This window comes from Hippoglossus hippoglossus, chromosome 11 (assembly GCF_009819705.1).
Source record: "Hippoglossus hippoglossus isolate fHipHip1 chromosome 11, fHipHip1.pri, whole genome shotgun sequence".
NCBI lineage: Eukaryota > Metazoa > Chordata > Actinopteri > Pleuronectiformes > Pleuronectidae > Hippoglossus > Hippoglossus hippoglossus.
Window position 1 is genome coordinate 1,372,273 of NC_047161.1, and position 27,674 is coordinate 1,399,946.

Consider the following 27,674-nt stretch of genomic DNA (forward strand, 5'->3'; position numbering starts at 1 on the left):
GGAGCTCAGCGTCTCGGCTGCGATTTGTCTCGGGAAGAAGTCGGCTACGTGAACGAGTCTCCGCGAGTGTGAGCTCACGACGCAGAGCTCAGCTTTGGCAAATGTAAATAAACACCAGCGGAAGCTGTCGGCTGCTAAAGGACTTTTCTACTTTTCATTTTCACAGAGCAGATATTCATAAAAGATGCTAACATCGCAGTCGCTTTGCTACGCGGTTTTCTTTTGTACCACAGGCTGTGAGCGTAACGGTTCCCCCCCCCCCCCCCGCGGGACTAGAAACGGCTACAAACGGCGCCCTCTGCTGGGTACGATCCATAATACGCTTATAAAACAAGAGCAAAATAAAAGCTTAAGTTCGTCACTGTGCAACTTTCGAACTTCGATGGGAGTCAAACTGAGAAACGTGTTAGCGACATAGTTTTTCTTTTCTGTGTAAAAAAACAAAATAATATGACACGTTTGTACGTTTGACTCGTGGCTGTTGTTCATCGTTTGGCCAAAGAGCTTTAATCCTAAATAAGGGAAAAACTACCTACTAGTCTATCGGAGACTAAAACAAAATGGACGACACGGCGGCCCCTAAAAGTGAAGCCAAATCATCAGAACAGGTCATAAACTCCGCCTCCTCCATGTCAGTTAGAAACCGGGTGAAACGTCGTGATTGACAGGTGAGACTTACTCGTGACTCCACTTGATGTCAGAAGTCCAAGATGGCGGCGCCTTGTCCAAGATGTTTTAGCTATCGTGTGGGGACAGGTCGTCCATCTTTGTGTTGGTGCAACGTTTGAGGAAACGTCTGTTTATTCATGAGGTTGAATTAAAATAAGACAAAGTTACTGATTGTTAACACGATTTGTTGATGATTTTTGGAGCTTCGTTAAGACAAAAACACATTTGATACGTTTTCTGATATTTCCTCTTTTCTAAATATTTGTAAATCTGGATGCAGCAGAAGGTGGAATCTTGTTCTGGTGAGAGGAAGCGAAGCTACATCACATTAATAATAGATTAAAACAGGCAGTAAATTGGAATTCAAGGCCATCTGCTCCTCAGGTGTTCAGTTTGCTCCCCATGGAAGCTCATGTTTATCAAAGTGCAGCGTCTTCACCTGAAGTCCTCGACACACACACAGCTTCCATGTCTTTATGAAACCGGGAACAGATCCATTTCTAATCGGTCGCTTCAGGAAGCACGACAATAAGCAATAAACCGGGAAATGTTCGTTGTCAGGAATCATGTCGAGATGATGAGGAAAAACATTTCCACCAGCGTGCTTTCATTTTCTGATTCAAATGGATTTAAGCAGAATCTGAATCCCGGCTCTCAGACGTCTGCTCCCTCTCATCTGCTCGCATCATTATCATTATATACACACCTCTCGTCTCCATGGCAACAGCACCAAAAGTCCAAGGCATCCGTTCGGATCGCACCACCGGTGACGGCGCTCCTCGTTCGGTCGGAGGCTCGATGCTCTTCTCTGTTAAAAAATCTGAAAAGTCTCTCGTCGGTGACGTCCTCGTGTTTCATTCCACGAAATGTTGAACATTACATCCCGAAGCTTCGCCCTCGAAATACAAACAGCTTAGAAAAGTCTTGAGCTAAAACACCTAAAACTTACGGTAATATTTACAGTACAGTACAGGACGGGAGCGAAGTTTTCATTAACGTGGAATTCAGAGTGTCGGAGAGAGGGAAGAAGAAGAAGAAGAGTTTCTCTACAGAGTATAAATCTCTATTTGAATTCACGGTTTCTCTGCGGACACACGAGTCGTGGCTGAAGGTCACGGTTACAAAGTCAAACAGTGTGAGCAATACTTATATAATATATAATATAATCGAGATATTATCTATCACTGTGGCAAGTTTACTTTGAAACTCAGATTTCCATGGACAAGGTTTGGGAAGTGAAGCAACAAGTTCTGAGAATAAAACCGTTTCTTTCCTCGAGCGTGTTTTTTTAATTCCTCCGTAAAACTAATGTTCATAAGTTAAATCACATAGAGATCGGACTGTGGGACACTTCATTGAATCATTTATGTAGAAAGTCACTAAGCTTCCCGAACGTGTCCATGGAAAAACAAACCTACGATAAACGATCCCTTGTCATGTTCTCGAGCTTCTGACAGAAGAGCAGGTGAAGTGTCTTCTGTCCTCGGTTCTGTCCTTTCTGTGAATGGACAGAGTTTGGACATGACTTCATGTTTGTGTCTCACGCTGTTTCCCGTGGATCACGACCCTGATGGTGAACGTTCCCGTCACGAAACCCCCCCCCCCCCCCAGAGCGTTAAAGGGTCCGTTGAATGTCCGTCTCCATCTCGGTGAGTCAGACCTCCGCCCACCTGACTCTCCTCCCCTCTCTCCTCCTCTCCCCCTCCTTCATGCACTTACCCTCCTCCCACACTTAGAGGGAACATGATGTGTGTGTGTGTGTGTGTTGTCTTGTGATGTTTGATCAATCTACCCCCCCCCCCCCACCCCTTTGTGTTTCCCCTTCCCTGCCTATGGAGCCTAGCACGGCGAGGCGCTCATTCGCATGTGCGTGTGATAGCGGGGGGGAGGCACGGCCGAGGGTGGCGCCCCCATGGGCAGGGACTGGGGCGGGGGCCCACTGGGGTGGGGGTGCGGGTGGCCGTGGGCGTGGCCGTGGGCGTGGGAGGACCTGGGTAGGGTGGAGGCCGGGCGCAGGGGGTGTGGATAGGAGGAGGAGGTGGAGGAGGAGGAGGCCGGCTGGAGCTGGTAGCTAGCGGCCGACGAAGGCCCGGAGGAGGAGGGCGTCGGGTGGGAGGTGCTGCCGCCCTTGGGAGGCGCCTGGGGGGGCGGGGTCTGGTTGAGCTGGATGGAGATGTCGGAGGAGACGTCGGAGGCGCTGCGGCCGCGCTGCGGGGGAGGCCAGGAGTCCGGGTGGAGGAACTGGCCGCTGTAGTCGCTGCAGTCGGACATGCGGGGGCGGTAGAGGGCGGGGTGGGGCCTGTACAGCTCCTCCTCGGCGTAACGCTTCATGAAGAGGTAGACGGACATGACTCCTGCGCCCTGGAGACATAGAGACACAGAGAGACAGACACACGGAGACACACGGAGACACAGAGACACAGAGACACATTCATGAGATCAACTCGTCCACATGAGAAACATCGAAAACTTTGATTTGACCCAATAAACAATGTAGAAAAGATGTGTTTTTATGTTCTGAATTGAAGTTCTTTATTTATGTTGTATTTGTGTTTTCTTTGTATTCATAGTTTTTATATAGTTGTAGTTGTTCGGATGTTGTAGCGCTTAAAACCTGTAGACATTTTTTATTTAATTGTTTTTAAAGTTGTTCTTTTACCTCTTTTCTTTGATTTGCTCACTTCATATGCACTTACATTATTCTACTACTATTATTATTATTATTATTTATATTATGTAGTAGATTGTTAAAGTGTAAAACATTTCTTAGTCATACTGGTTTTATAACGACATCTTAGATCAGCTGATATTTCAGTATTGTATATTTTTACTCCCTAACATCTGTATCAACATCGATCACTACAGAACCAAATTGTTCTGTTCTAATTCTGTTTAAGATTTCAAATGATAAAAGTCTGATTCTTTCTACAAACTACAGTAGTTCCATGTTTCTCCCTCGCACACTGTGCAGCAAGATGTTAAAAAGACCGAAAAACCCTCTGGATCCAAAAGGAGTTTAACAAATATTTTAATAAGTTCATAAACTTTTCTGAACCAGAGGAGGTTTGTTCTCCCTCGTGTTCTTCGTCGGTTTTATTACTCAGCTGATGAATTAAATGGTGTTTGGCTGTTTTCCTCCGGTGCTTTATTTCTCTCTCATGTTATGATTTTATGTTCTTTCGCATATTGGATGAATCTGAAGAAGCAGCAGAGGTGGATGATGAAGACAAATCGCCCACAGGGGCCATTAGGTTCTTAAACTGTGTCGAGTATAAAAGTGATATTATTAACATCCCGGTCGTAAACAGCTCTGGTTATAGTTTCTGACAGAGTCAAATGAATAATTAGGTTCCGAGGGCGTCTGCGGGAAAAGTGCAAGGACGAGATTTCATCCATGAAAACTGAACATCGGTTTTATCACGAGAATCCAAACGAACTGGAGAAACAACAGAGTCAGCTCGATCCTTCAGTGTGTGTCTGTGTGTGTGTGTGTGTGTGTGTGTGTGTCTGTGTGTGTGTGTGTGTGTGTGTGTGTGTGAGAGTGTGTGTGTGTTCGAATAAATTCACAATCATTTTGCAGAGTTGACAAAAAGGGTTGGTGCTCCTCAGGGGAAATGAACAATTATCAAAAATGTATTCATGTTTTCACCCCCGCATCCGCAGAGCGTTCACAGCTCATTCACTATTCATGCAAAACATCATCGCTACAACAGCCCTGAAAGTTGAGACTGTGTGTGTGTGTGTGTGTGTGTGTGTGTGTGTGTGTGTGTGTGTGTGTGTGTGTGTGTGTGTGTGTGTGTGTGTGTCTGTGTGTGTGTGTGTGAGAGAGAGACGGAGGGAAACAAGACGTTTAAATCATAATGTTCTTTATCAAAATGTTTTACAGCGAGGAGACAAAACCAGGGAGGAAAGAGCGACGAGAAGAGGATGAGAAAACAGAGGGAATCAAGGAGGGAGACAGATGATTAGAGAAGGAAACATAAAAGATGAGAAGATAGAAGTGTAGAGGACATAAGAAGAGGACGCCTGTGAAAGACAATGAAGAGAGGAAGAAAATTACAGAAAACAGAGGAGAAGATGAGTGTAGAAAGAAAAACAGAGAAAAGAGGAGATGAGAAGAACAGAGGAAGAGAGACAGTGGATGAGGAGATGAGAAGAACAGAGGAGGAGAGACAGTGGATGAGGAGATGAGAAGAACAGAGGAGGAGAGACAGTGGATGAGGAGAAGAGAAGAAAGAAGTAGATTTGAGTGAGAGAGAGGAGAGGAGAGAAGAGGAAGATGACGACAGGGAAGAGGAGGAAAAGACAAAGCGGAGATAAGGTGAAAGGACAGAAGGGAGGAAGAGGAGGAGGAGGAGGAGGAGGAGGAGGAGGAAGAGGAGGAGAGGAGACAATTAACGAACCAGAGATAAAAGACGAAAGAAGAGGAGACAAGATTAAAGTAGAGGACAGAAAGAGAGAGAGAGAGAAGAGACAAGTGGAGAAGAGAGGGATGAAAGAGAAGAAGAGGAAGGAGGAGTGGAGCAGTGGAGGAGTGGAGGAGTGGAGGAGTGGAGCCCCCCCCCCCCCCCCCCCCACATCCCCAGTGAAGAACACTGTGCTGCGACGGAGCTGCTGCCCTCAAGTATTCAAGCTATTAACATTTATGAATATTGATGCAGGATGACGGCTCCTACGCAGTGTGTGTGTGTGTGTGTGTGTGTGTGTGTGTGTGTGTGTGTGTGTGTGTGTGTGTGTGTGTGTGTGTGTGTGTGTGTGTGTGTGTGTGTGTGTTACCAGCAGTTTGTGTGTAGCTGCACATGCTCGAGTGTATTTAGCTAAATTGCGATTGGTCGTCATCCAAACCAGATTCTGAACAATCTGTATGAGTGTGTGTGTGTGTGTGTGTGTGTGTGTGTGTGTGTGTGTGTGTGTGTGTGTGTGTGTGTGTGTGTGTGTGTGTGTGTGTGTGTGTGTGTGTCTGTGCACATTTAGTCTTTTATCAGCATCAGTAAATGTAAAGCTTCAGCACATATTAGTACTGAGAACTGCTCAGGGACTGCAGTGTGTGTGTCTGTGTGTGTGTGTGTGTGTGTGTGTGTGTGTGTGTGTGTGTGTGTGTGTGTGTGTGTGTGTGTGTGTGTGTCTGTGCGTGTATTTCTTCAACATGCATATTCAGTGTGAAAACTTGTATGTGTATTTGCATGCACACTTCTGTCTGCGTGCACGTCGACATAGTGTTATATACAAGCAGTGCACCCACATGTTCGTGCATGATTACGTGTGTGTGTGTGTGTGTGTGTGTGTGTGCGTGTGTGTGTGTGTGTGTGTGTGTGTGTGTGTGTGTGTGTGCGTGCGTGCACCTCTTTGAGCAGGAAGGAGGAGGCAGCGAAGGCGAACGACCAGCCGTAGCGGTAGTGGAAGAACTGCTCTGGTTCTCTGGGTCGGTTCATCACCTCGTCATTGATGCTGGAGATGTACAAGACCAGACCCACCACCAGACTGAGGCCTGTGGACACACACACGGACACACACACGGACACACACAGACACACACATGAACAGACACACACTCTTATTAGCACAAACAGAGGTTCTCCAGTGATGCTTTCACACATGACCTCCGGTGGATGTTCACACAGCTCTGGACTCTCCCTGGAGTTTGTCCTTCACACTTGACGGACGCAGCAGGAGAAACGTTGAGGTGAGTCGAGGAGCAGCAGGAGAAACGTTGAGGTGAGTCGAGGAGCAGCAGGAGGAACGTTGAGGTGAGTCGAGGAGCAGCAGGAGGAACGTTGAGGTGAGTCGAGGAGCAGCAGGAGGAGGCTCAGGAGGAGGCTCAGAGACTCTGAGTTATCACCAGGGGGCAGGAGGAACTCCACAGAGACTCCGGAGCCTCTCACTCATTTATGTTCTCACACACAGATATTTCTTTATTTTATTTCCATCCATCAATGTGGAACAATACAAACTGCAAACAACTAGAGAATCAGGAGTAATTACTCTACAATTATAATCCCATCTGAATAGGCCTTCAGTGTGTGTGTGTGTGCGTGTGTGTGTGTGTGTGTGTGTGTGTGTGTGTGTGTGTGTGTGTACGTGCACATGCTCTGTAGCTGGCAGAGCTAATGATAACGTGTCCTGGTTGTTCTGTAAATAGGCCGAGAAAGCCCCAACAACAGACTGTGGTAAAGAGATAAACAAGGACACACACACTACACACACACACACACACACACACACTACACACACACACACACACACTACACACACACACACACACACACACTACACACACACACACACACACAGTGAATCCTCAGTATGAGTGTGTCAGAGCTTCCTCCCCTGTCGACAGACACCCGCTGCAGCTGACCTCCAAAATCCTGCAGCACAGAACCTGACTCACTAAACACAGGAAAGATGCTTCGTACTTTGACTCTCGACACGATACGAACAGGAATAAAACACACACCAGCCGACGTGGAGTTTTTACAATGTGTCCGGCTGGATTTCAGCCTCTGCTCCGGGGCGTCCCAGAGGCTGCAGGGAGGTGCTCCTCCTCCTAACTGTAACTCCACCTCTGGGTCAGTCGGCCGGTGACGCTCCTGGTTCCTCCTGCAGGTTCCCAGAGCTGCAGGTTCCCAGAGCTGCAGGTTCCCAGAGCTGCAGGTCAAACTCAGACTGTTTCTGTGTTCTACACTATTCCAAGCTGAACTGGGAATTGAACCTTCAACCACGGCAACCGTGTAAACCACTGCAATCACTGGTGTGAGGTCTTCAAACTGAGTGAACATTTTAAAAAACGCTCAGTAGTTGAAGTCTTAAAGCAAAACGTCACTTGATCAGATGTAATCTACAGGAAAATGTAGCCAAGCAAGCGATGCTTTGACAAACAGAAGGAAACAGACGAGCACCTGATCTCAGATCTGTTCTGTGCTGCACGCTGAGCAGAGCGGGAGAAGAACCAGACTGAGGGAAGCTGCAGGTTCAAGTTTTCACTTTGCTGCTCCGTGTCCCCACACGAGCAAACACGTGAAATGATCGTTAACATATTAAAAAAACTGCTGTAAAATAGAAATGATGCATTTGGAATAACAGGAGTAATATTTCCTCAAATTGCAAAACAAAAACTGAGTTCATAAACATAAGATGAAATAGTTTTCTTCCAATATCACTGCAGTTTAAATACTTTGAATTGATTTTGTGGCCTCTCTGTTAAAGACGTGAAGATTAAGAGAAGCTTTGATGCATCTGGTCACTTTTTCTCTTTCCTCAATCCAGTGTCATCAATCCTCACTTTTATATAAAATATAAATATGACAACTGGTGAAAGATTTAAACGCAGAATTAAAATACAAAACCACCACGAAAGGATCACAAAAGATGCAGTTCCCTCATTTGGCCATCAGATGGGGGTGTTGTGTCTGAATGCTCAGACGCTGCATGTGCGTGAACGTGCACACACACACACACACACACACACACACACACACACACACACACACACACACACACACAAACAGCTGCTGCACATCCTCCATGTTGTGACCTCAAGGCAACGTGCGACTCACAGACACACACAGAACCGACTCAGACGAGGTTTTGGTGCAAAGTGTGTTGTTGCCTTTGAAAAACTCACTTTTAACAAAAACACACACAACGTCTGTGACCAACATCCAGTTTAAGTGTTGTCAAAATCACATCCATGGATTTCTGGGCTCAGTTGTGTCTTCGATCGGACAGAAGACGCTTTTCATTCTTCTCAGCTGGAGACAGACAAAGACTCGTTGAAATCACTTCTCCAGTCGGGAGATTGAAGTTCTCTCCGTCCCTTTGTGAGCTGCAGGCGGCAAATTGATTCTATTGTGTTGTTTCTTTTAAATGAAATTTATAACTTTTTACTTCAGTTTTGACATTTTTTCAATAAGCTTGTTAAGATAAAAATCTTTAAATAAACAAATAAGTAGTTTTCACATAAACAAACAAACCAAGATGGATGAAAACATAATGACCCTGTGGTTGTTATAATATAAAGTGTGATTAAAATAAAACGTTTTCTAAATCACATCAGGACAGAGGATCTTTGTGTTTGTTGTGTGTGTGTGTGTGTGTGTGTGTGTGATTGAATGTGTATCTGTGTGTGTGTACGTGCGTGTGTTCATCTGCACTTTGGCTCTGAGACATTTCTCTGACATCATGTTTGTCCCTAGTGTCCAGTCAGCAGTCCTCCACGCTACGCTAGCATCTGTCAGCTAGAGAATGAAAACCAGGAGGGTGATGTCATCCTGAACGAGGCCCAGAAAACTCCCAGCAGCCACTTCACCCGCTGAGCGCCGGAGGAAACAGGAAACGTCTCAACGCCACGAGGAGACGCCGCCGCTCCGACTGGCGAAGGTCTTAAATATGTAAACGTTTATTTAATGCTGCTTCTGTCACAGTTTAAAATCAGAAGCTTTCTTTAGGGAAATGTTTTGTCTTCCTCTCTAACGTCTCTGTGTGTTTTAGTTCTTCCTCATTGATATTAACCTGTTGTGATGAAACTAGAAATGAGACAAAGACCTCGGGCAGGATTAGACAAGTTATATCTTACGTCTTCTTTAGCTGCGACTGAAGCTGCCTTCGCACCGAGCAGCCGAATGTCTGAATGGACGATATCATTCGGCTAAATGCACGAATCCCTCCTCTTTTGAATAAACTATAAAAGCATTAGTGTGATCAAACCCTTTCTCCAGTGACTTTGCACCCGAGGCTGCAGCTGCAACGCTGGAGCAGAATCGGACTTTGCTCTGAAGGTTTGTGTCGTTTTCCTTCAGATCTAAAAAGTGTCGTCCTGGAGAAAAGCAGCTGCTCATTAAGGATCTTCTGACTCAAACCTCGAACTACAACAGAGACGACTTCCAGACCTGTTGGTTGAAACTCTTTCCTCCTGCAGCAGAATCTCAGACCCAAGCTGTCCTGCAGCCTCCTGCAGCACTGAGCAATTATTTGAATTAAATCCAGTTGGATGTTCAGTCACCGGCGAGAACAAGGAGACGTCTGACGAGCCGTCAGCCGGGAGAAGAGAAGCTTTCATCCACTGAGCTGAAGTTTTATCATTAACCTTGAAGAACGTCGACTTTTAACAAGCTCACTTCTTCTTCTTCTTCTGCTCGGATGATTTTTAACTTCTGATTTAATCCGACAGGTGAGTTTCACACTTTCATTGGACTTTTACTCCCCATCAGTCTTATTGCTTGTTTCTACAGTCCTGATGAATTATGGGTAAAGGTGTGACTGGGAAAAAAGGCTTTGAAAGCTTGAATAACCCAGAATCCGACGTGTGATTGGTGTTTGAGCAGAGAGCAACAGGTTCCTGCCTCCAGCGGCAAATCACTATCTCTGAAAAGTGGGATCGCCCCTGGAATAACAAGGTGCAACAGGAGCGTAGGTTTCTGAATAAAGATTCAGAAAGTACATGCACCAGTTTTCAGATCCACATTCACGAGGTTTTAAATCTGGAAAACCAACTGATGCACTGGGAGATGAATCTGAAAATGTGATTGAGAAACACTGGGGTTCGTAAATCGTTAAAAGAAATAATGTTTTCAAATGAGAAGAGCGCACCCTTGAATAAAGATAAGAAACTGCAAACACAATGTTTCTGCTTCTCCGACAGCTGTGCACCGACTGTCGTCTCCCAGACTCCGTCAGAACGACGCTGCCAAGAGGACGGAGAAGAATTGGAAAATATGGAATCAAACCATGACAGCAAACGCCCGGAGTCTGTGGTAGTTCAACAAAAGTATGAAGTGTTCTGCAAGATGTGATTTGTCTGCAGACGACTCCATCTCCAGACTGAGGAGGGTTTGTTACCACGTTCAACTTTAAACTGAGATCGTGAAACAGCTTGAAGCTCGGCCTCTGACTAACGAGTCCGTACCTGACAGGATGAAGAAGATTCCAGATACGAAGGCGAGGATGGTGCGCTGAGGCCGGATGTGTCCGATGTTGCTGATGACGAAGGCGGTGAAGACGAAGAGCAGAGAGACCATCGGGAAGGGAGTGGCGGTTCGGACCATTTCTGCAGGAGGGGGAGCACGTGATGAAAGTCGTGCATGTACGATATAAACCACAAATTCAAGTATATTAAAGTTTTTAAAATGTGAGGATGCTCGTGACTTACTGAGGATGTTGGCCGTGTTTTCTGTCGTGATCTCGATCTCTGGCTCGGTGAAATATTCGGAGGCCACACATCGGCCCTTCTCCGGACCTGAGAGGGAAACACAACGCCGGAGGTTATTCAGGTCGTCTTCAGGTCAAGGACCACAAGAAAATGTTAGTTGGAAAACAGAGAGAGGGGAGTCGAGAGGTGGAGAGAGAGAGAGAGAGAGAGAGAGAGAGAGGAGGACAAGAGGAGAGGGAGAGAGAGACAAACAGAGAAACAGAAAGAGAAAAGACCTGAATTAGAGGCAGAGACAGACGGAGGTGAAGAGGTTCAGGAGAAAACAAGGTCTGAGCCGAGAGAGAAGGGAGAGCTGAATACAGACACAACATTAACCTCAACACACACACACACACAGTTTCTCAGAGTTGTTTTGTTCTTTGGAAGTCGTACATCAAATTTCAACCTGAGGATTGAACCCACAACCTCCACGTTTCCTCACATTGAGCCATGTGGTCCGACCCCTCACTTCGGGCGTCTCACCTCAGTTTTCTTACAGACTCAGCTGCTCAGTTAAAATCTGCTTCACTCGACAACTATGTTTCTGTGGTTGTTTGAATGTGTTTATATTGTTAAAGCTTGTGACAGGTGATCTGCTGTAAAGCCGTTTGGTGCACGGTGATATTTAAAGGATAAATCACCAAGTAATAAGTTTGGATTAGTTTACATAAACCTTTGTTCAAGTTTTCTTGGTCTTTCAGTTCGAGCACATTGTGTTTTCACGACTTTAATCTGAGTCTAAACAAGATTCTCTTCAGGCGAAGTGGCTTAAAGGAGGTTGGATCATAAACGGCTACGACAAACGTTCATGTAGGAAGTTGGAGTTGGAGGAGTTTTTGTAGCTTGAGGGTTGCAGGCTTCCTACTTGTGTTCGAAACTCAATATCCAGAAAGAGAGCGAGTCAAAATCTCTCAGAAATCGAGCTCAGCCGCCTCCGAGCGCCCTCAGGGAACAAGACTCTGAATTACTTCAGGCCGACTCTCCGCCTCTCCAGTAGGTTTGCAAGTCCGGCATCCAAAGTAAAAAATCATTGAAATGTTCCAGGAAACGAGGGTCAAGCGTCCGAGCACAGAGCTCAGGGTGTGAGAGAAGCTCGGCAGACTGGAAACAGCCCGACGGCCTGTCCCAGCTCCCACCGACACAGAGGCTGTCGGGAGGAGCGTGTGCGTCCACATCAAGCTGCCACACGGACCGCGGCTTAAAGAGAAGCATATGGTGGATCAGATATGATGTAGAGAAGAATATGTAGGAGTGCTGCTGCAGTGTCCGAGCAGCAACTACACACACACACACACACACACACACACACACACACACACACACACACACACACACACACACGCACACACACACACACACACACACGCACACACGTTCCAAATGCCACCAGCCTCTTCCTCCTCTGACCTTTTGTACCAGGCGTCAGACAACAGGGAAACACAAATATGGCCGCCTCCCTGGAGCCAGACCATCATGACCCGACACACAGAGACAGCCACAGCAACAAGGACAGTCAGTATCTGTGGTGTCCACCCCACTGAGTGTGCACGGGTGTGTGCACGGGTGTGTGTGTGCAGGAGTGTGTGCACGGGTGTGTGCATGAGTGTGTGTGTGCAGGAGTGTGGGCAGGAGTGTGTGCACGAGAATGTGCGTTAGCGTGTGCAGGAGCGTGTGCAGGAGTGTGTGTGTGCAGGAGTGTGTGCAGGAGTGTGTGCGTGAGTGTGTGCGTGAGTGTGTGCACGAGTGAACAGTTGAGGCAGCAGCATGATCTCTAAAAGCAGAACCGAGGGAGACTTGACCCACTTCTTACTTTAAATTTGTGGATTTAAACATTTGAAACACAATCAACAAACTTTGGCACAAATTGGCATCGATGGATTTAAATTATCTTCTGAACAACACGCTAGGGAACAGACTGACGTGTACCCGACCTGCCACGAAGCAGACCCTCCACAGGCCGGAGTGCAGCGCCATCTTGACCTCGGTGGTCTGGTTCTGCTGCAGGATGATTCCCTCCTCCATCAGCAGCCAGTAGTCCGTCGACACGGCGACGCCCACCAGCAGCAGGCCGCAGGCGCCGAACACCGAGGAGAGCAGTGTCAGAGCCCTCGTGCTGAAGGAACTCATCTGGGGAGGAGAGGAAGACAGTCGGGTTTCAGCAGGAGGCAGCCGGGTGAGGAAGAGGAGGAGAGAGATGAAGTTAATTAAAGAGAGACATGTCTACTTCAGCCTACTGTCTCCAAAGATGAAGAAGAAACGAACGCTACCATCTGTGCTGGTAGATTTTTATATGTCCGTACATTTACATGGCATGTTTTATTTTTTAAAAAGGTTTCTGTTGTAGAAGAAAGAAAAGTGGAAAACAGAAGAAAGATATTCAGAAGTACTGACTTTATTTATTTAAGAAGTCGGAAAAATTGATTAGCTGAATATGCACGATCAGAGTGTGGGGGGGGGGGGGGGGGGGGGGATGATAGTGGGGGAAACTTTGATTTTAATCCGTCTTGACTTTCATTGACTGCACCAGTTAAATATGTATGTGATACTGAACAGGAGGGAAGATGGAGGAGGAGAGATAATACCAACACCAGTTATCATCATCATCATCATCATCATCATCATCATCATCACCACAGAGGACGAGAAGATAAATATTCGTAGTATAAGTATTTGAACTTCCAATGACAGGTTATAGAAATCTTTCCTTTTGAGATTCACGATGTTAATGATTCGATTTCACCAAAGAACAGCGAGGATCTTTGAAAAGGACGAAAGCTTCTTGTTTCAGCTCGTGACCCTGAGACAGAGGAAGAACTCAAACTGATTCTCACTGTGTCCGGGAGGTTAAGAATAATCAATGTTTTTAAATCTGCAGCAAAGTTCTGGTTCTTCACGTCATGAACAAACGTCTCATGATCTCCTGCTGGTTTCCAGTTTGTCTGGATTGCAGGTAACGTGCAGTGCAGTCAGGCGCTCACTAGGTGGCAGAAGTGCTGCCCCTGCTGTGCATGATTTCAGCTGCTGACACACTGAGACACACAAACACACACACACACACAGACTCCATCCGTGCAAACCAACATCTGTAAAAACCCAAACGCTGCTGCTCACACAGATTTTGACCCTGAAGGGAAACGAAGCTCGTTCCCAGTTTCTGAGAAGAACGACTCAGTTTCAGCCTCAGTGCAAACCAGACATTAAAGCTGCAGTGGATCCGTGTGTATAGAGTTTAATAAGAAGGACATCAAGGTCAGGACACCTCCTGCATCAGCGCCGTCCTCCTCGGGTCCCCCCCCCCCCCCCCCCCCCCCCCCCCCCCCCCCCCCCCCCCCCCCCCCCCCCCCCCCCCCCCCCCCCCCCCCCCCCCCCCCGGGGCAGACCCAGAACTCTGGAGGGACCCATCTGTCCCGGGATCTCCTCAGGGAACAACAGGAGGAGGCAGAACGTCGTCTGGAGCCTCCTGCTGACCTTGCTGCCACCACGACCTCTGATAAGTCAAACAGACAGATGGACGGACTCAGTGTGAGAAGAGCCAGATGTTGGGAGACGTCCAGAGGCCCGAGCGCTGCAGGTCATCGGTGACGTAACTCCACAAGCAGTTGTGTAACAGGAATTTTAGGACAGAATCCGACCGCCTGTTCGGCGTTAACACGTTTTCTCAGTTTACTTCTCAATAAATATGCAAAGCTCATTTTCGCTTCTCGGAAAAATGATGTTTACAGTTAAACTGAGTATTTTTCATGTGGCACTAATAATAAATTGCATCCAAAACCGGAGGTGGAAGGCGGCTCAGCGCCTTTTAAAATGTTGTTTACACGGCCGATAAAGACGAAGCAGATAAGACGGCGGCGTGGAGCGAAATTAAGTCTGCAGACAAGATCAGAGCTGAACAGATAGGAGGCAAAAAGGAAGTGGCTGTCAGGCGCCGAGTGACCTCATCGCTGAGGCGAGACGCTGCGGAGCACATTCAGCCGTGTCAGGGAGGATTCGCTCATTCAGACATGAGTCACCTGTTACAAATACACGGTTTAAAACGCTGCCTCGCCTCGGGTGAACCAATCAGAGATCCCCCCCGCGGGGAGACGATGGCAGATACACACGAACTGTATGAGGCGGTGCTGATGTGGATACAGAGGTTGAAAACACAGACATGAACAAAGACAGCTTCAGCTCTTTAAAGGTCGTTAGTTGAGCTTTGACCTTGACCGAAGAACCAAATATTCATACTTCAGCAGACGGAGCAACTTGTATCACATCTTTTCAGGCAACACTCAAATGTTAAAGCAGAGCTCAAAACCTCCTGGTAGCATATGGAACGTGCAGCAGATCAAACCGGAGGAGAAAGTCACGTGACTCTCTCCGCTCTGCAGAGTCAAACACGATGACATCACCGAGAGACGTCCAGCACTTAAGACGTCAGCGCCTCGCGTCCCCTGAACAAGACGGAGGTGACTTGTGCTTGCCTTGTGTAAATAAGCATCCGTCTCAGTGATGGAGCTGCCAGGTCCAACACGAGAGGCCGTCAGACGCTGCTGAGTCAAAACACACAAATCCATCGTGGGCTCGGAGAGAGAGGAGCGAGGAGCGAGGAGTGAGGAGCGAGGAGCGAGGAGCGAGGAGCGAGGAGCGAGGAGCGAGGAGCGAGGAGCAAGCGAGGAGCGAGGAGCGAGGCGAGGAGCGAGCACCTGCAGGACGCAGATAAACCCTCTCGCCCCGAGGCCTCTCACCGGGCTGCGTTCAGGCCGTGTCACATCCTGTTGACTTGAACATAGATAATATAGAGACGTCCAGACTCTACGGAGGGAAGCAGGCGGCTGCTGTGTTTGGTGAATTGTGAGATTTAACTGCTGTTCATCTTTAGAATCAGGAGAAGAAGAATATTTCATAGAGGAAGTGACGCTCAGAGGAAAAAGGTTTTAAACCTGACGAGGAAACTGTGGAACATCATCGTTTCCCTTTGAACTCAAACGAAGTCAACGCTGTATAATCTACACAATAAATCTATAATCTACGTTCCAACAAGAAAACACAGAAACACTTTGTCTCAGGAAACAAGAATCTAAACTCAGAGGAAACAAACAGGACTTTTTGATAAATTCACATTAAAATCGATAACAATAAATTATTCATACAATCTAAAGGGTAATGTTTATAAAGGTACACTATTGGTTTAAAGGTAGATAAAAACATCAGGTATAAATTCCAGTCACAAGCCGACACTTTACTTTCCAGTCACTGATCCTGGTCCAGTGGAGAAATGTTGTTCCTCTTCAGCAAAGTTCTGCTACAATCAGATTAATAAACCTGGATTGAGACGTAAATGTAGAAACAAAACAAGATCTGTTGTGACGGGTCAGTGCACAACACACACACAAACAAACACAAACAAACACAAACAAACACAAACAAACACAAACAAACACACACATACACTCACACGTTTGCTACGATATCTGGCAACAAATGGGCTGTGATGAGTTGTTCTATGTAGTTTAAGCCCCGAGACTATAACCACAATTCCCAGGTTTGCACCAGCCGCTAACTAACTGTGTGTGCGTGTGCGTGTGTGTGTGTGTGTGTGTGTGTGTGTGTCTGTGTGTGTGTGTGTGTGTGCGTGTGTGTGTGTGCAGGGACAACCCAGGAGAAGGGGCGATGTAATAAATTACAGATGAATGGAGCAGTGGTGCTTAAGAACAAACAGTCAGAGGTAATGATGTGGGAGGAAGGACTGAGGGATGATGAAATAAGAAAATAGAACGTGAAGAAGAGACGGAGGAAAGATAGGATGTTCCAGAAAGGAGAAGAAGAAGAAAGGAATGAAGGAAGGAAGGTGAAGGAGAGTAGATAGCAGATTGAAAGTACAGGTCAGAGGCAGGAAATGAGGGAGGAGGATGGAAACAGATAAAAGACAGAAGAAAATTAAAGAGGGAGAAGAAGTGAAAGAGAGGGGAAGCAGAGGTATGAAGGAATGGAGAGAGACGGACGGAGAGAGAGAGAGAGAGAGAGTGATATAGATAAGAAAACCAAAGGAGGGAGGAGAGGAGGAGGGGGGGGGAGGAGAGAATGGGAGGATGAAGAAAGCCTCGTCAGGAGCCTGATTAAAGAAGATAATGACTATTTCAGTGCTGACAGAGATGAAGGTGGAATTTTCTTTTCAAATGAAGAAGAGCTCCTGTTATCAAAAGAACAACTGAAACTCTCCTTCTGTCCAACACCACACGTTTCACTTCCATTCATCCTCCTGGTGGAGCAGGCGTCATGTATCTCCGTGTCCTATCTGCTAACATGGAGGAGGCGGGGTTTACGACACGTCACTCTCAGTTACATCGTCTTTGTTTAAAATATCAAGAAGATAGACCAGGGAGCTGTCCACCGCTGTGGTGCTGAAGTCCTCACTGATCTTTGAATTCACACGATAATGTGGTGAATCCTGTTGTTGTGTTGATGTGTTCGGTTCCATCAGCATCTAGTGTCCTTGTGTCCTGGGAGAGGATCCTCACATGTGACTCTCTGAGCTTCATTCACTGCTCAGAGAGTTTCTCTGTAGTTTGACTCTTGTCGAGTGAAGAACAGAGGAAGTTGCTCCTTGTTAACGTCTATAAGACAAACTGCGATTGGTGAATATGGACTAAACCAATAAAAATCACTGTTCAGTGTTGCTGTAGCTTCTCGTCTCCTACCAGCTGTTGGTATTCATGTAAGGGAGGAAACAGATTTGGCGAGTTCAGAGGTCAGAGGTCACCTGCATCGTGTCCTAGAAGACACAGAGAGGTTCTTTCTTCTTGTTTAAGGGCCTCTTGGTTTGACACGTCTGTTTCCATTTGATTTATCTGAGTTCTCGCTGTCGCCCGTCATCTGAATGTTTGTGCCTCTGTGTAAAGTCGTGGTGTCGTTGTTGTGATGACACCAGAGGCCTCGTTCCTCTAAAAGTAAAAACTGAACATCGCAGAGGGTTTAAATTTAATCCACCGGCTTGATGCTTCGTTACAAAACAACCGGCTCCTCGGCACAATTTTAATTTCTGCTTGGATTCATTATTCATTTTGTTTAATTCTACCGGAGACGTGGAAGTCCAGCTTAATGAATGGGTGTGCGTTGCTAATTAAGGCATCAAAGGAGGCTCGTCGGTGTAGGAGTGATAATAAGTTCCCTTTATCAGGAGCTTTGTACACATGAATTAATCCAGGAAATAGGCCATTTACTTAATAAAGAGCCCATTGTGCTGGATAGTCAGGGATGGTTTCTATCCACTAGCAACAAGCCTCTTTACTGGTGGTGATTGTGTTGTGTTTGTGTTGCTGATTGTGCGTTTGACGTTATAAATAAAACCACATTTTCAGTCCTGAAACACAAACAGGAAAAAGCAGTAGAAAACGTTTCTCTCCATCTATTTATCTATCTTACATTTTCTATAACAAAAACCTAAAGCAGTGACACTGTTCTGAAGCCGATTAATCTGTGTTGTCTTCGAGGAAACAGGATTTCGGTCTTGGCTCCAAACGAGGTGAAGAGATTAAAGAAAGGATTGAGGGGGGGGGGGGGGGGGGGGCATCAGATGAAACAGAGATGAAAGACTCTGCGGCATCGACGGGTCAATATGGAGCCGAGCAAAGCAACTGCTGAGCTCCGCGAAACTCCACGTCCCATGGTGCCGGGCGGGACTCCACAGATGGCGTTCCCAGGTTAGCTAGCTATCGTTAGGGTGGGGGGGGGGGTTGTTTTCTGTTGAGAAGGCAATATGTCCCTCTGTCAGCAGCGAGAGGATCGAGCCAACTGGCAGGAGAAGAGATGGATATTTAAATGTGGGAAGAACGGAGGATAAGGAGGAGCAGGAAGGACAGAGGGAAGAGATACAGAAGGAAACAGGAGAGGAAGGAAGGTCACATCCATCTGTGGGCGAGGACACATGAGAAATGGTCAGAGGGATTATGTTAAGTACAGGGCGAATAATAAAAGGAAGTTAAGTCGGGACGAAATGAGGAAATAAAGAGAAAGGGGGGCGGAGAACGAGGAGCGAGGGAGGACGGAGGAGCTTTTCGAGGAAAAGACGTTTTTGCTCCTAAAAAGGACAAAAACAACTTATCTGTTAAAAATAGCGTCAAATTTCCTGGAGATGAGACATTTTGAGGAACAATGTTCAACCACGTTCAAGAAGGTTCTCGTTCCTCAAAGCAGCACTTAAGAGGATGAAGGCCTTCAAACAAACCCTCGTGTTGTGGACTGTAGAACCACTGCTGCACTCATAAAGATAATTAGCTTATGTGGCGGGTAAGAAAACACACACACACACACACACACACACACACACACACACACACACACACACACACACACACACACACACACACACACACACACACACACAGTGAATCCTCAGTATGAGTGTGTCAGAGCTGAGGAAACAGAGGGAGAGGCTGATGATGTGCTGAGGAAAAGAAGATAAAGGAGAGGGAACAGCTGGGGAAGAAGAGGAAACGCAGGAAAGACCTTGGCCCAAAAACTGATGGAAGTGCTTGTACCACACACACACACACACACACACACACACACACACACACACACACACGCTGGCAGGCAGTGTTACGTGTGACACATCCTACACGCGTGTGCATGTGCAGAGCAGCATTCACCCAAAAAAAAGAAACAAACATACACGTGTCCGTTCACTCAGTTCAAATGTTGTGTAATTTGAACATGAGGTCACATTCATCATCGACGGGCCTGAAGGTGAATCGACCTTAATGTGCACGAGACCAACGAGCCAACAGAAGAAGAAGAAGAAGAAGAAGAAGAAGAAGAAGAAGAAGAAGAAGAAGAAGCAGCTGCAGTCTTCACCTCCGATGATATAATGTTTAAACCCACGAGGACGTTCATTTGGTGCATTTGAACTAGTGTGGAGTACTGTAGTACTCTGTAGTACTCTGTAGTACTGTAATACTCTGTAGTACTGGGGAGATGTGGAGTACTGCGTGATGTTACCATGGCAACCACAGGAAGCGCTTCATTCATTTCCTCCATTCAAACAGAAAGACTACTACCTTGGTTGTGCCACCTGAAAACACGCCCACGTTAGACGCCGTCTACAAACCAATCAGAGTCAGGTACAGGTAGACTCCGCCCCCGTAGGTGATGACCACAGGACGTATGTCAGACAAAATTCTTTAGTCCCTAAGTTACAATGTGAAACCAGAACTAACAGATCAGAGGAAACTATGGAACACACACGTGAAGCTTCAGAGTCTCAGAGTCTCAAACATCAGATTTGAGGACATTCACTTTATGAAGCTGACAACCCCGCGTTGCTTCAGTGAATCCCGTGAAGAAGAGACGGAATGAAAACATCCTCCCTTGTCCCCGTTTGTTGGATTAACTGTGTCGAGGCAACAAAGACGCAGAAGACACAGGACTTGAAGTGAGATGTGAGGGGGGGGGGGGGGGGGGGGGGGGGGGGGTGCAGGGGAAAGGAGGCTACGAGAGTGGGCGGTCCTCCAGCCTCCGAGTGAGTCCGACCAACCACAGCAAAGAAAGTCTTGTTCTCAGATGTGGTCGGATGAGATGAACTAGTTCTGATTCTGCTCTTCAGCCTCAGAAGTCATTTCCAACACTTCATGATTCCTCTTCTTCACTGGAGGAATGAACTGCTACAGAGAACCTCCTCCTCTGTGGTGAAGGTTTGGACAAACAAGCAAACACAGAAACACCGCGGCCCAACTCGGGTTCACACTGAGAACCTTCCTGCTGCTTATCAGCTGATCTTTAATCATGAGATTCACTGAGGGGACGGCAGCGTGGACTTGTTATCTGAGGACAAATGTCTCCGAGGCACCTTGAGTGACCCTGGTGGGAAATGAAGCACTCACCCTTCCATCGTCGGTGACTCACAGCTCATCAATCAGCCGCTCAAACAACTTCACTTATCGCGTCGCTCGTTTCCTTTGACCTCCGACGGCCGCACGCCAACCGACGGACACTTCTCAGGTCTGGAAGTATTTTAGATCACCGGACTTTCTCACCTGCTGCGTTCTGGCTTGAATCGTCTCACTAAGACTCAGGAGGAACTTTAATTCAGGGAAAGTCTCAGTAAACCAATCCCTGATTCTACCTCAGGTTATGGAATACTACATTTCACAAGACGTATCCATGTGCAGTTGAACAGATTAAATCCAGACTGTGTCTTCTCTTCTGAGGTGGACTGACAGAGGACTGACAGAGGACTGACAGAGGACTGTCGGGAAAAGGCCGCAGTAAGAAGACGTACATCCTGAATGATGTGGAGAGTTTAGATGGATGAAACTTTTTCTTTTGAGCATCTTCTATGGTTTCATTAAGGTCGTGGAGGAAAGTGTTTCTAAGGGATCACCCTTCACCTCACTCGACATTAAACACACAACAGATCGTCTGCTAGAAGCTTCATCAAAGTCCTGTCCTCCTCTTCGTCACTTTAAATCTACTGAGAAAATACAAATCTTCATGGATCAACTGCAAGACCCAAAACGTTTAGACAAACTGAAATGATTCGAGGTGATTAAATTACAATTTATGCTGCATTTTCAAAATCAGCCAAGCTTCGATTCTTCAGTCAGCTCGAGTCCAGACTTCTGCACCTCATCTCATGATGGTTCGGTTCATGCCTCACACAAAACGCTCGTGACTCAGAGAAACCTGACGTTGTTATCGATTACGCACACAACTGCTACACAACGCTGGTCCCCGGTTTGTGAGTGTTGAACGTATCACGTGTCCAAACTCAACACTGCACCTGATTGGGCCTAAACAAGTGTGAAGAGGACGAGATGAACGGGTCCAGATGTTCCACAGACAGACAGACGTGACAGATGTGTCATCATGACGTCTATACTTTAATTCTCTGTAACAAATAAATATATCACAGAGTTATTTTGTGTTGCAGTGAACTTCATGGTCCCGTCCTCGTTTTATTCAGAGGGAGGGAACAGCTCTGCAGATTCCTCCGTCTGTAACACACTCACTTTAATGACCAGAACACAGAGGAAAGAATGAGATGCTCCCTCCGTCTACACACACACACACACACACACACACACACACACACACACACACACACACACACACACACACACACACACACACACACAATGCATGTGTACTAAGAGGGATGTAAAGGGGGGAGAGAGAGGGGGGAGAGAGGGAGAGATGGACCCAATAAGAAGTGCTGCAGTCTGCTGGAACAGAATCACAGGATGGGTTCCCCAAGAAGGAGTTTTCACAGCATGCACACACACACACACACACACACACAAACACACACATGCACAGACACACAATCACATCATCCTTACACAGTTTGGCTCGCCCTCCTCCCTCCTCCTCCTCCTCCCTCCTCCCTCCTCTCTCCTCCACGCACCGCTGGCTTCACTGTTCTCTCCTCCAGACTCAACTCTGACTGTTGCAGGCTCCTGCTTCTTAATGCGCCACACTGATCCCAGAGCAGCAGCAGCATCCCTCCGCTCACAGGCGAGGAAGCAGCCGCGCGCTGCGCTCACCAGCAGCCGTCAGCACACCTCCTCTCTCCTCTCTCCTCTCTCCTCCACCGAGACGTGAGGCTCCTCGCTCACACAGCATCCTTGGCTTTTTTGGTTTTTCGGTCGGAGGACGAGGGAGGATAATATTTCATGTCAACACACATGCATGAGCATCATCTTTCTTCCCTGCAGCTGAATCAGAAAGTCCTGACGTGCGCAGCCAGAGCAGCGGAGCTCGGATAGTGCGAGAGAGGCTTTAGAGCTGGTGTTGTGAGGGTGAGGAGGTGAGAGTTGGGGGGGAAGGATGGAGGGATGATGGGAGGGATGATGGGAGGGATGATGGGAGGGATGATGGGAGGGATGGAGGCGCAGTTTAAATGGAAGCAGCAGAAGCTTTACTCACCCTGCGGAGCGGAGAGCTGCTCGGACGGTGCAGAGCGAGATCTGTGCGCACTGGGAGCCTGGACACCCAATTTGCAGGTTTCCTCTTCTCTCTCCCTCCCTCCCTCCCTCTCTCACTCTCTGTCTTACTCCTGCTTCCCCTTCTTCTCCTCTCGGTTCTCCCCCCTATCTCTCACTCTCTCTCTCCTCCTTTACTTCGCTCTGCTCTTTCAGCACTGCGGAGAATCGCTTGAATGGGCTTCACTGTAGTTTGGGTAAAGGGAGGTGGGACTGGTGTGTGTGGAGGGGAGGCAGGGGGAGGGAGGGAGGGAGGGAGGGAGGGAGGGAGGAGGGCTACAGTGATGTAGGCTGGAGGGAGAAGAAGACACTCGTGCACGCACACATGCACGAGGTCAGCGTGGCACAGGAGCGTGTTTGGCTGAATTGAGGACGCATTATATCACGCTGGCTGACAGCTCGACTGATGCAAACACACAGCAACTATTAACGTCCTGCACGTCCCTAATGAAGGAAACACACAAACGTGGGTCTGTTGTGAACGTTCACACAAATATAATAAATAACCGAGGGACATGATTGACAGCCGAGAACAAGCCAGAGAAAATACATGAAGCCTCGTGGTTTCATTTGGATTCTGTTTCCACATGAAGGAGCTGAAGAATGAAAACTGTCCAGATGAAATACATGTTTAGATACAGCAACGAATTCCCTGCATGACGATGATATGACAAAATGTTACGTGTTTATTCTTACATGATATTTTTGGAATGAATTTAGAAATGTAATCAGTTTCACACGGAGCTCGCTGAATTTAACAAACATCAGTTTGTCAGTAGTTGCACTTACAGCATGAAATGAAGATGATGAGAAGCTTGGTCAGAATTAGCTTCATCGAACATATTAATAATCTCAACATGCGTCGGACATGTCGTCTCAGTCGCTTGAGGAGAGACGGTGATGTTGAGGTGGAATAAGACAAACTGGTCGATGGAGGACTTCCTGTTTGCGTCAGCAGCTCGTTCCTCTCGTACGGTCGTTAGCTTTTGAGTTCCTTTACTTACGCTGTGATCGCTAGCTCGTTAGCTTCGTCACCGAGAGGGATCCGCCCACTGCCTCCTCCCTTATTCAGGAAAACTAGGACATATGTGTCAGGTGCGCTTTCCTGAGCTTTTAAATTAAGACGCACAGATCTTCAAATGTACTCGTGCTATCATCCGTAAAGTTTTTACCGTCCACGCAGACAGTCAGCCCTCATAGTTTCATCTCTCTCTCTCTCAACTTGTGTTTTACTCTGAATTCTGTGGGGAACACCGCTTCGTCATTCCAATGCAAAAAAAAGTTATCTGTTGTACTTTTTAAAAGTATATTTAATAGTGTTGAGAAGTTTCCATCAGAAGTCGTCACGTCATTAACTTGCTGCGCCGCCGTGTGACTCGTGTCAGGACGAGAAAATTACTGATGATAGAAAACGGAGGGAAGTGAAAGTGAAGGAGCCAAAGCTCAATTACCAACCGTGTGCAACCCCCCCCCCCCCCGGCCCCCCGGCCCCCCGGCCCCCAGACCCTCAGCATGTGGCAGTTAGTGATTAATTTAACATTTATGTGCTGAGGCTGTCTGAGAAACTGACGCCTGATATAAACAGAACATTACGGAGACACTTGATTCAAAGGCTCCACAGTATTTTGTCTCCAATCATTTAAAGTGAAGCCGGCGGAGGCCTGACAGCACTTAACCCCCCCGTCTGACAGCGGCGTCGCACGACTCCCAGCTGAAGTGATTCAGGCTGATCGCACTCGACAGATTCCATTTCCTAAAAATAAGTTAATATACCACAAATATATTTTTTGTTAGGGATTTGTAATTGGTGCCGATCAGCTGGAGGAAGACGAGCAGACGTAAGAAGAAGCAGCAACTTTAACTTTAAACTTTAAATCTAACGACTGAATCAACATCAGCGACTTTAGAGAACTTAACGTTTTGGGCTTTAACTTTATATTAAGAACATTAAGAGTCAGAGAGGGACGCCACATATCTGCATGTGTGTGTGTGTGTGTGTGTGTGTGTGTGTGTGTGTGTGTGTGTGTGTGTGTGTGTGCATGTGTGTGTTTGTCTGTTATGCCTCCATACCCTCTTTCACGGATGAGTGGCCCCATCGGCCCCTGGCGACCCGCAGACTGATACAGTAGGCCGTGTTGCCCTGTGACTCACTGTGTGTGTGTGTGTCTGTGTGTGTGTGTGTGTGTGTGTGTGTGTGAAAGCATGGGCACATGTGTGGGCAACAAAGGAATTCATCCCACCTGCCAACACTAACCACACACACGCACACACACACACACACACACACACAGAGTTAATATTTGCTTGGTTAGTTTGTGAATCTGTTAAAACTGGTAAATTTGAATTGACCCAAATGAAGAATTATAATCAATAATTACATCTCAGCACATGTTTATATCACTCGTCACCTTAAAGTCAATCAAGCTGCACCAAATTTCACGTCCTGAGAAATAGCCAAGTTAAAGTGACGAGACTGATTCCTGCATCGTCTCCTAATCCACACAAACATTTATTAGATTCTTTCCTTCCACCACGTTTTGGTTTTGTGTTGAACGTGAAAGCAGCTTTAAAGAGCGAGAGCGAGGAGAAGCTGAGACTTCGACACATGAAGCAGCTGCAGCACGTTCACGCTTTCATTGAGAAGCGACGCCTCTACACTGATGCTTAAGATCTGCAAGAGGAACATTCACTGTGGGACGGAGACAGTCAGAGAGACACACAACAAGAAAACACAACACACAGCAGCTCAAATCCAAAGACGGGTTCATGACCTGCTCAGTGACGAGGGTTCTATGGACATTGTTGTTCGTTCTTTTATTTGATTTTTAAAAGTGTTTATTTCTCTTTAACCATTGATTTGTTGGTGTTTTCAGATTCCTCATGTTTGACCTTCTGTCAGAATTGTCCTTCGTGACACCGTCTCTATGGAAATGGTGTTTGTCTTTGCAACCATCTACTTACGGAGTCCCACAGAGTTCAATCACAAGCCCCATTTAATTCTCTACTCATTAAAACAACAGAGATATGTTTACATGAGTGGATAGAATATTCCATTTACCACATGACCATTACTGCTCGTTTACATTCAGGACACGAGTTGTCATGGGAACTGTCGTATGTCGATGTAAATGTTGTGAAAACACCAAAAGGAGATTACGACGTTAACATACTTACTATAATGGGACTAAGGTCAGAGTTCCCCACATGCTTATTTTGAGTATGATCTTATTTATGTAATAAGAAATTACTTTTCTGCGTCTTATTCACTGAATACTGAATCTGGTTCATTTCAGAATCTTGGTGTCGTTGTAAATATGTCAAATATGTATTTTCAGTATAAATATAAAACACTTGTGACGAGGCCCAGAAGAGCGAAGGGTTAAGGAACCTCCGGCTTTTTCTGGAGTAACGTGTGACTCATAACACTTAGTACCAGCGAGGGAGCACATGACCTATTTCACTGGTTATTCCCCAGTCAGACCAACTGGTCTTCAGTCAAAGAAAAAATAACTACTGGTGCAGAGTCTGTCGCAGTTTCACAGTTTCACAGCTGCTCTGAATCCAAAGTCTCTGGGTCTGAACATCGTTGGAGACATTTTGGATTATGTGAGAACACAAATCAACTGTTGATATTTTATTACAGCTCTTTGGTAAAGTGACACTTCCACAAATATGTAATTATCGTAAAATAGATCTGATCCCAGAATTAGTGCCTCACATCCCTTGATGCTTGTTCTATTGTTTTTCTGAAACAGCTTCACTGATGCTGGAGAATCACTGAACTTATTTCCCTCCAATAATGTAAAATGCTGCCTTATTACTTTCCTCAGGCGTTTCTGTTGTACAGTTAAAGATGTTGCTGATGGCAACAGTAAATATCACAGGATCAATACCAACGTCCCTTCAGAGAGGCAGCGGTCTTTTTCAAAAGACAAACCCATAATCGATAATCATACAAAGGGCAGCGTTCAGGGGACGAGGATGTGAATCTTAAAATGGCTGCTGCTACGATTCAATACGTGAATTGATCCGATTCTAATAAAATCACAGAAGTTCCACGCGCGGGGGAAATAAACGTGTGAGCATCTGCAGGAGAGGTTTCACAGTGAGATGAAACATTCAAATAATAACATCTCAACATCTCAACATCTCAACATCTGCTCCCGCTGCATCACCTCCAGAGAAAGACGAGACATGAGGATGAGTTCTTCTCCTCGGAGCCTCGGAGCAGCAGCAGCTCCCTGAGGACTCGGGAACTTCTGCCTCGGGCCTCCTCTAGGATCCAAACTCTCCTGGCACCAGGGTGAGGAGTGACCCACACAGGGAGTTCTGTCCTTTCTGTTTCCCCTGATGACCCTGAAACACAACACTGTCTCCAAGGTTTTTTATTCACACATCAATAACAGGAGAAATGTGAAAGTAAAAGCCGCACGATGGCGAGGACAGAAAAACCGAGTCCACATAGATCCCCCCCCCCCCCCCCCTTCAACGTGCTCGTCTTATTCCTTTGGGGTCCCGCTCGCCCCCTCGCCCCTCGCTCTATTTTTAGCTCGCTGCCAGGGAAATCCAATACACCAGCAGAGCTATTTTTAGCCGCCTGTACATTGATCTACACATGTGAGCAACTGCATCCAAATGAGGGATTTCTACATCAATGGACTGCAGACGCTGCTGGGGTTTTAATGAGGGACGGCTGGAAACTCAGTCGGCACTTCGCTGGCGTGAGATCAGCAGCGAAGCTTTAAACTGAGCCGTGCAGCGGTATTATTCATTTAGAAAGAATAAGAGTTCACACAGATTCATTTGTCATTGTGGTGTTTGCACAAAATTAAATATTAACTTTTACATTTGACTGGTTTGAA

The 27,674-nt window shown here is 46.7% G+C and overlaps 1 protein-coding gene across 4 annotated transcripts; it reads right to left on the reverse strand.

The window, feature by feature from the left end:
- Positions 1-2,265: 2,265 nt before the first annotated feature.
- On the reverse strand, positions 2,266-23,011 carry cacng7a (calcium channel, voltage-dependent, gamma subunit 7a). Of its 4 annotated transcripts, none has more exons than XM_034601057.1 (7): positions 22,384-22,601; positions 22,236-22,349; positions 12,784-12,979; positions 10,814-10,900; positions 10,571-10,711; positions 6,012-6,157; positions 2,266-3,030 (listed from the first exon to the last, which is right to left on the reverse strand). In XM_034601057.1, the coding sequence occupies exons 2-7, from the start codon at positions 22,329-22,331 to the stop codon at positions 2,509-2,511; spliced, it is 1,188 nt and encodes a 395-aa protein (XP_034456948.1). In that variant the 5' UTR covers positions 22,332-22,349; positions 22,384-22,601; the 3' UTR covers positions 2,266-2,508. The 4 variants fall into 4 exon arrangements, with proteins under 4 accessions (XP_034456948.1, XP_034456944.1, XP_034456949.1 ...); XM_034601053.1 differs by having other exon boundaries at positions 22,236-22,338; positions 22,371-22,601; XM_034601058.1 differs by lacking the exons at positions 22,236-22,349; positions 22,384-22,601 and adding an exon at positions 22,757-23,011.
- Positions 23,012-27,674: the final 4,663 nt, after the last annotated feature.

Excerpts from the sequence above, each read along its gene's own strand:
- cacng7a (XM_034601053.1), bottom strand. The coding sequence starts at position 22,453 with ATGCTGTGTGAGCGAGGAGCCTCACGTCTCGGTGGAGGAGAGAGGAGA. Across the intron at positions 12,980-22,235 it reads AGAGAACAGTGAAGCCAGCG|ATGAGTTCCTTCAGCACGAG; the intron begins GTGCGTGGAGGA and ends TCTCCTCCCCAG. Across the intron at positions 6,158-10,570 it reads AATCTTCTTCATCCTGTCAG|GCCTCAGTCTGGTGGTGGGT; the intron begins GTACGGACTCGT and ends GTGTGTCCACAG.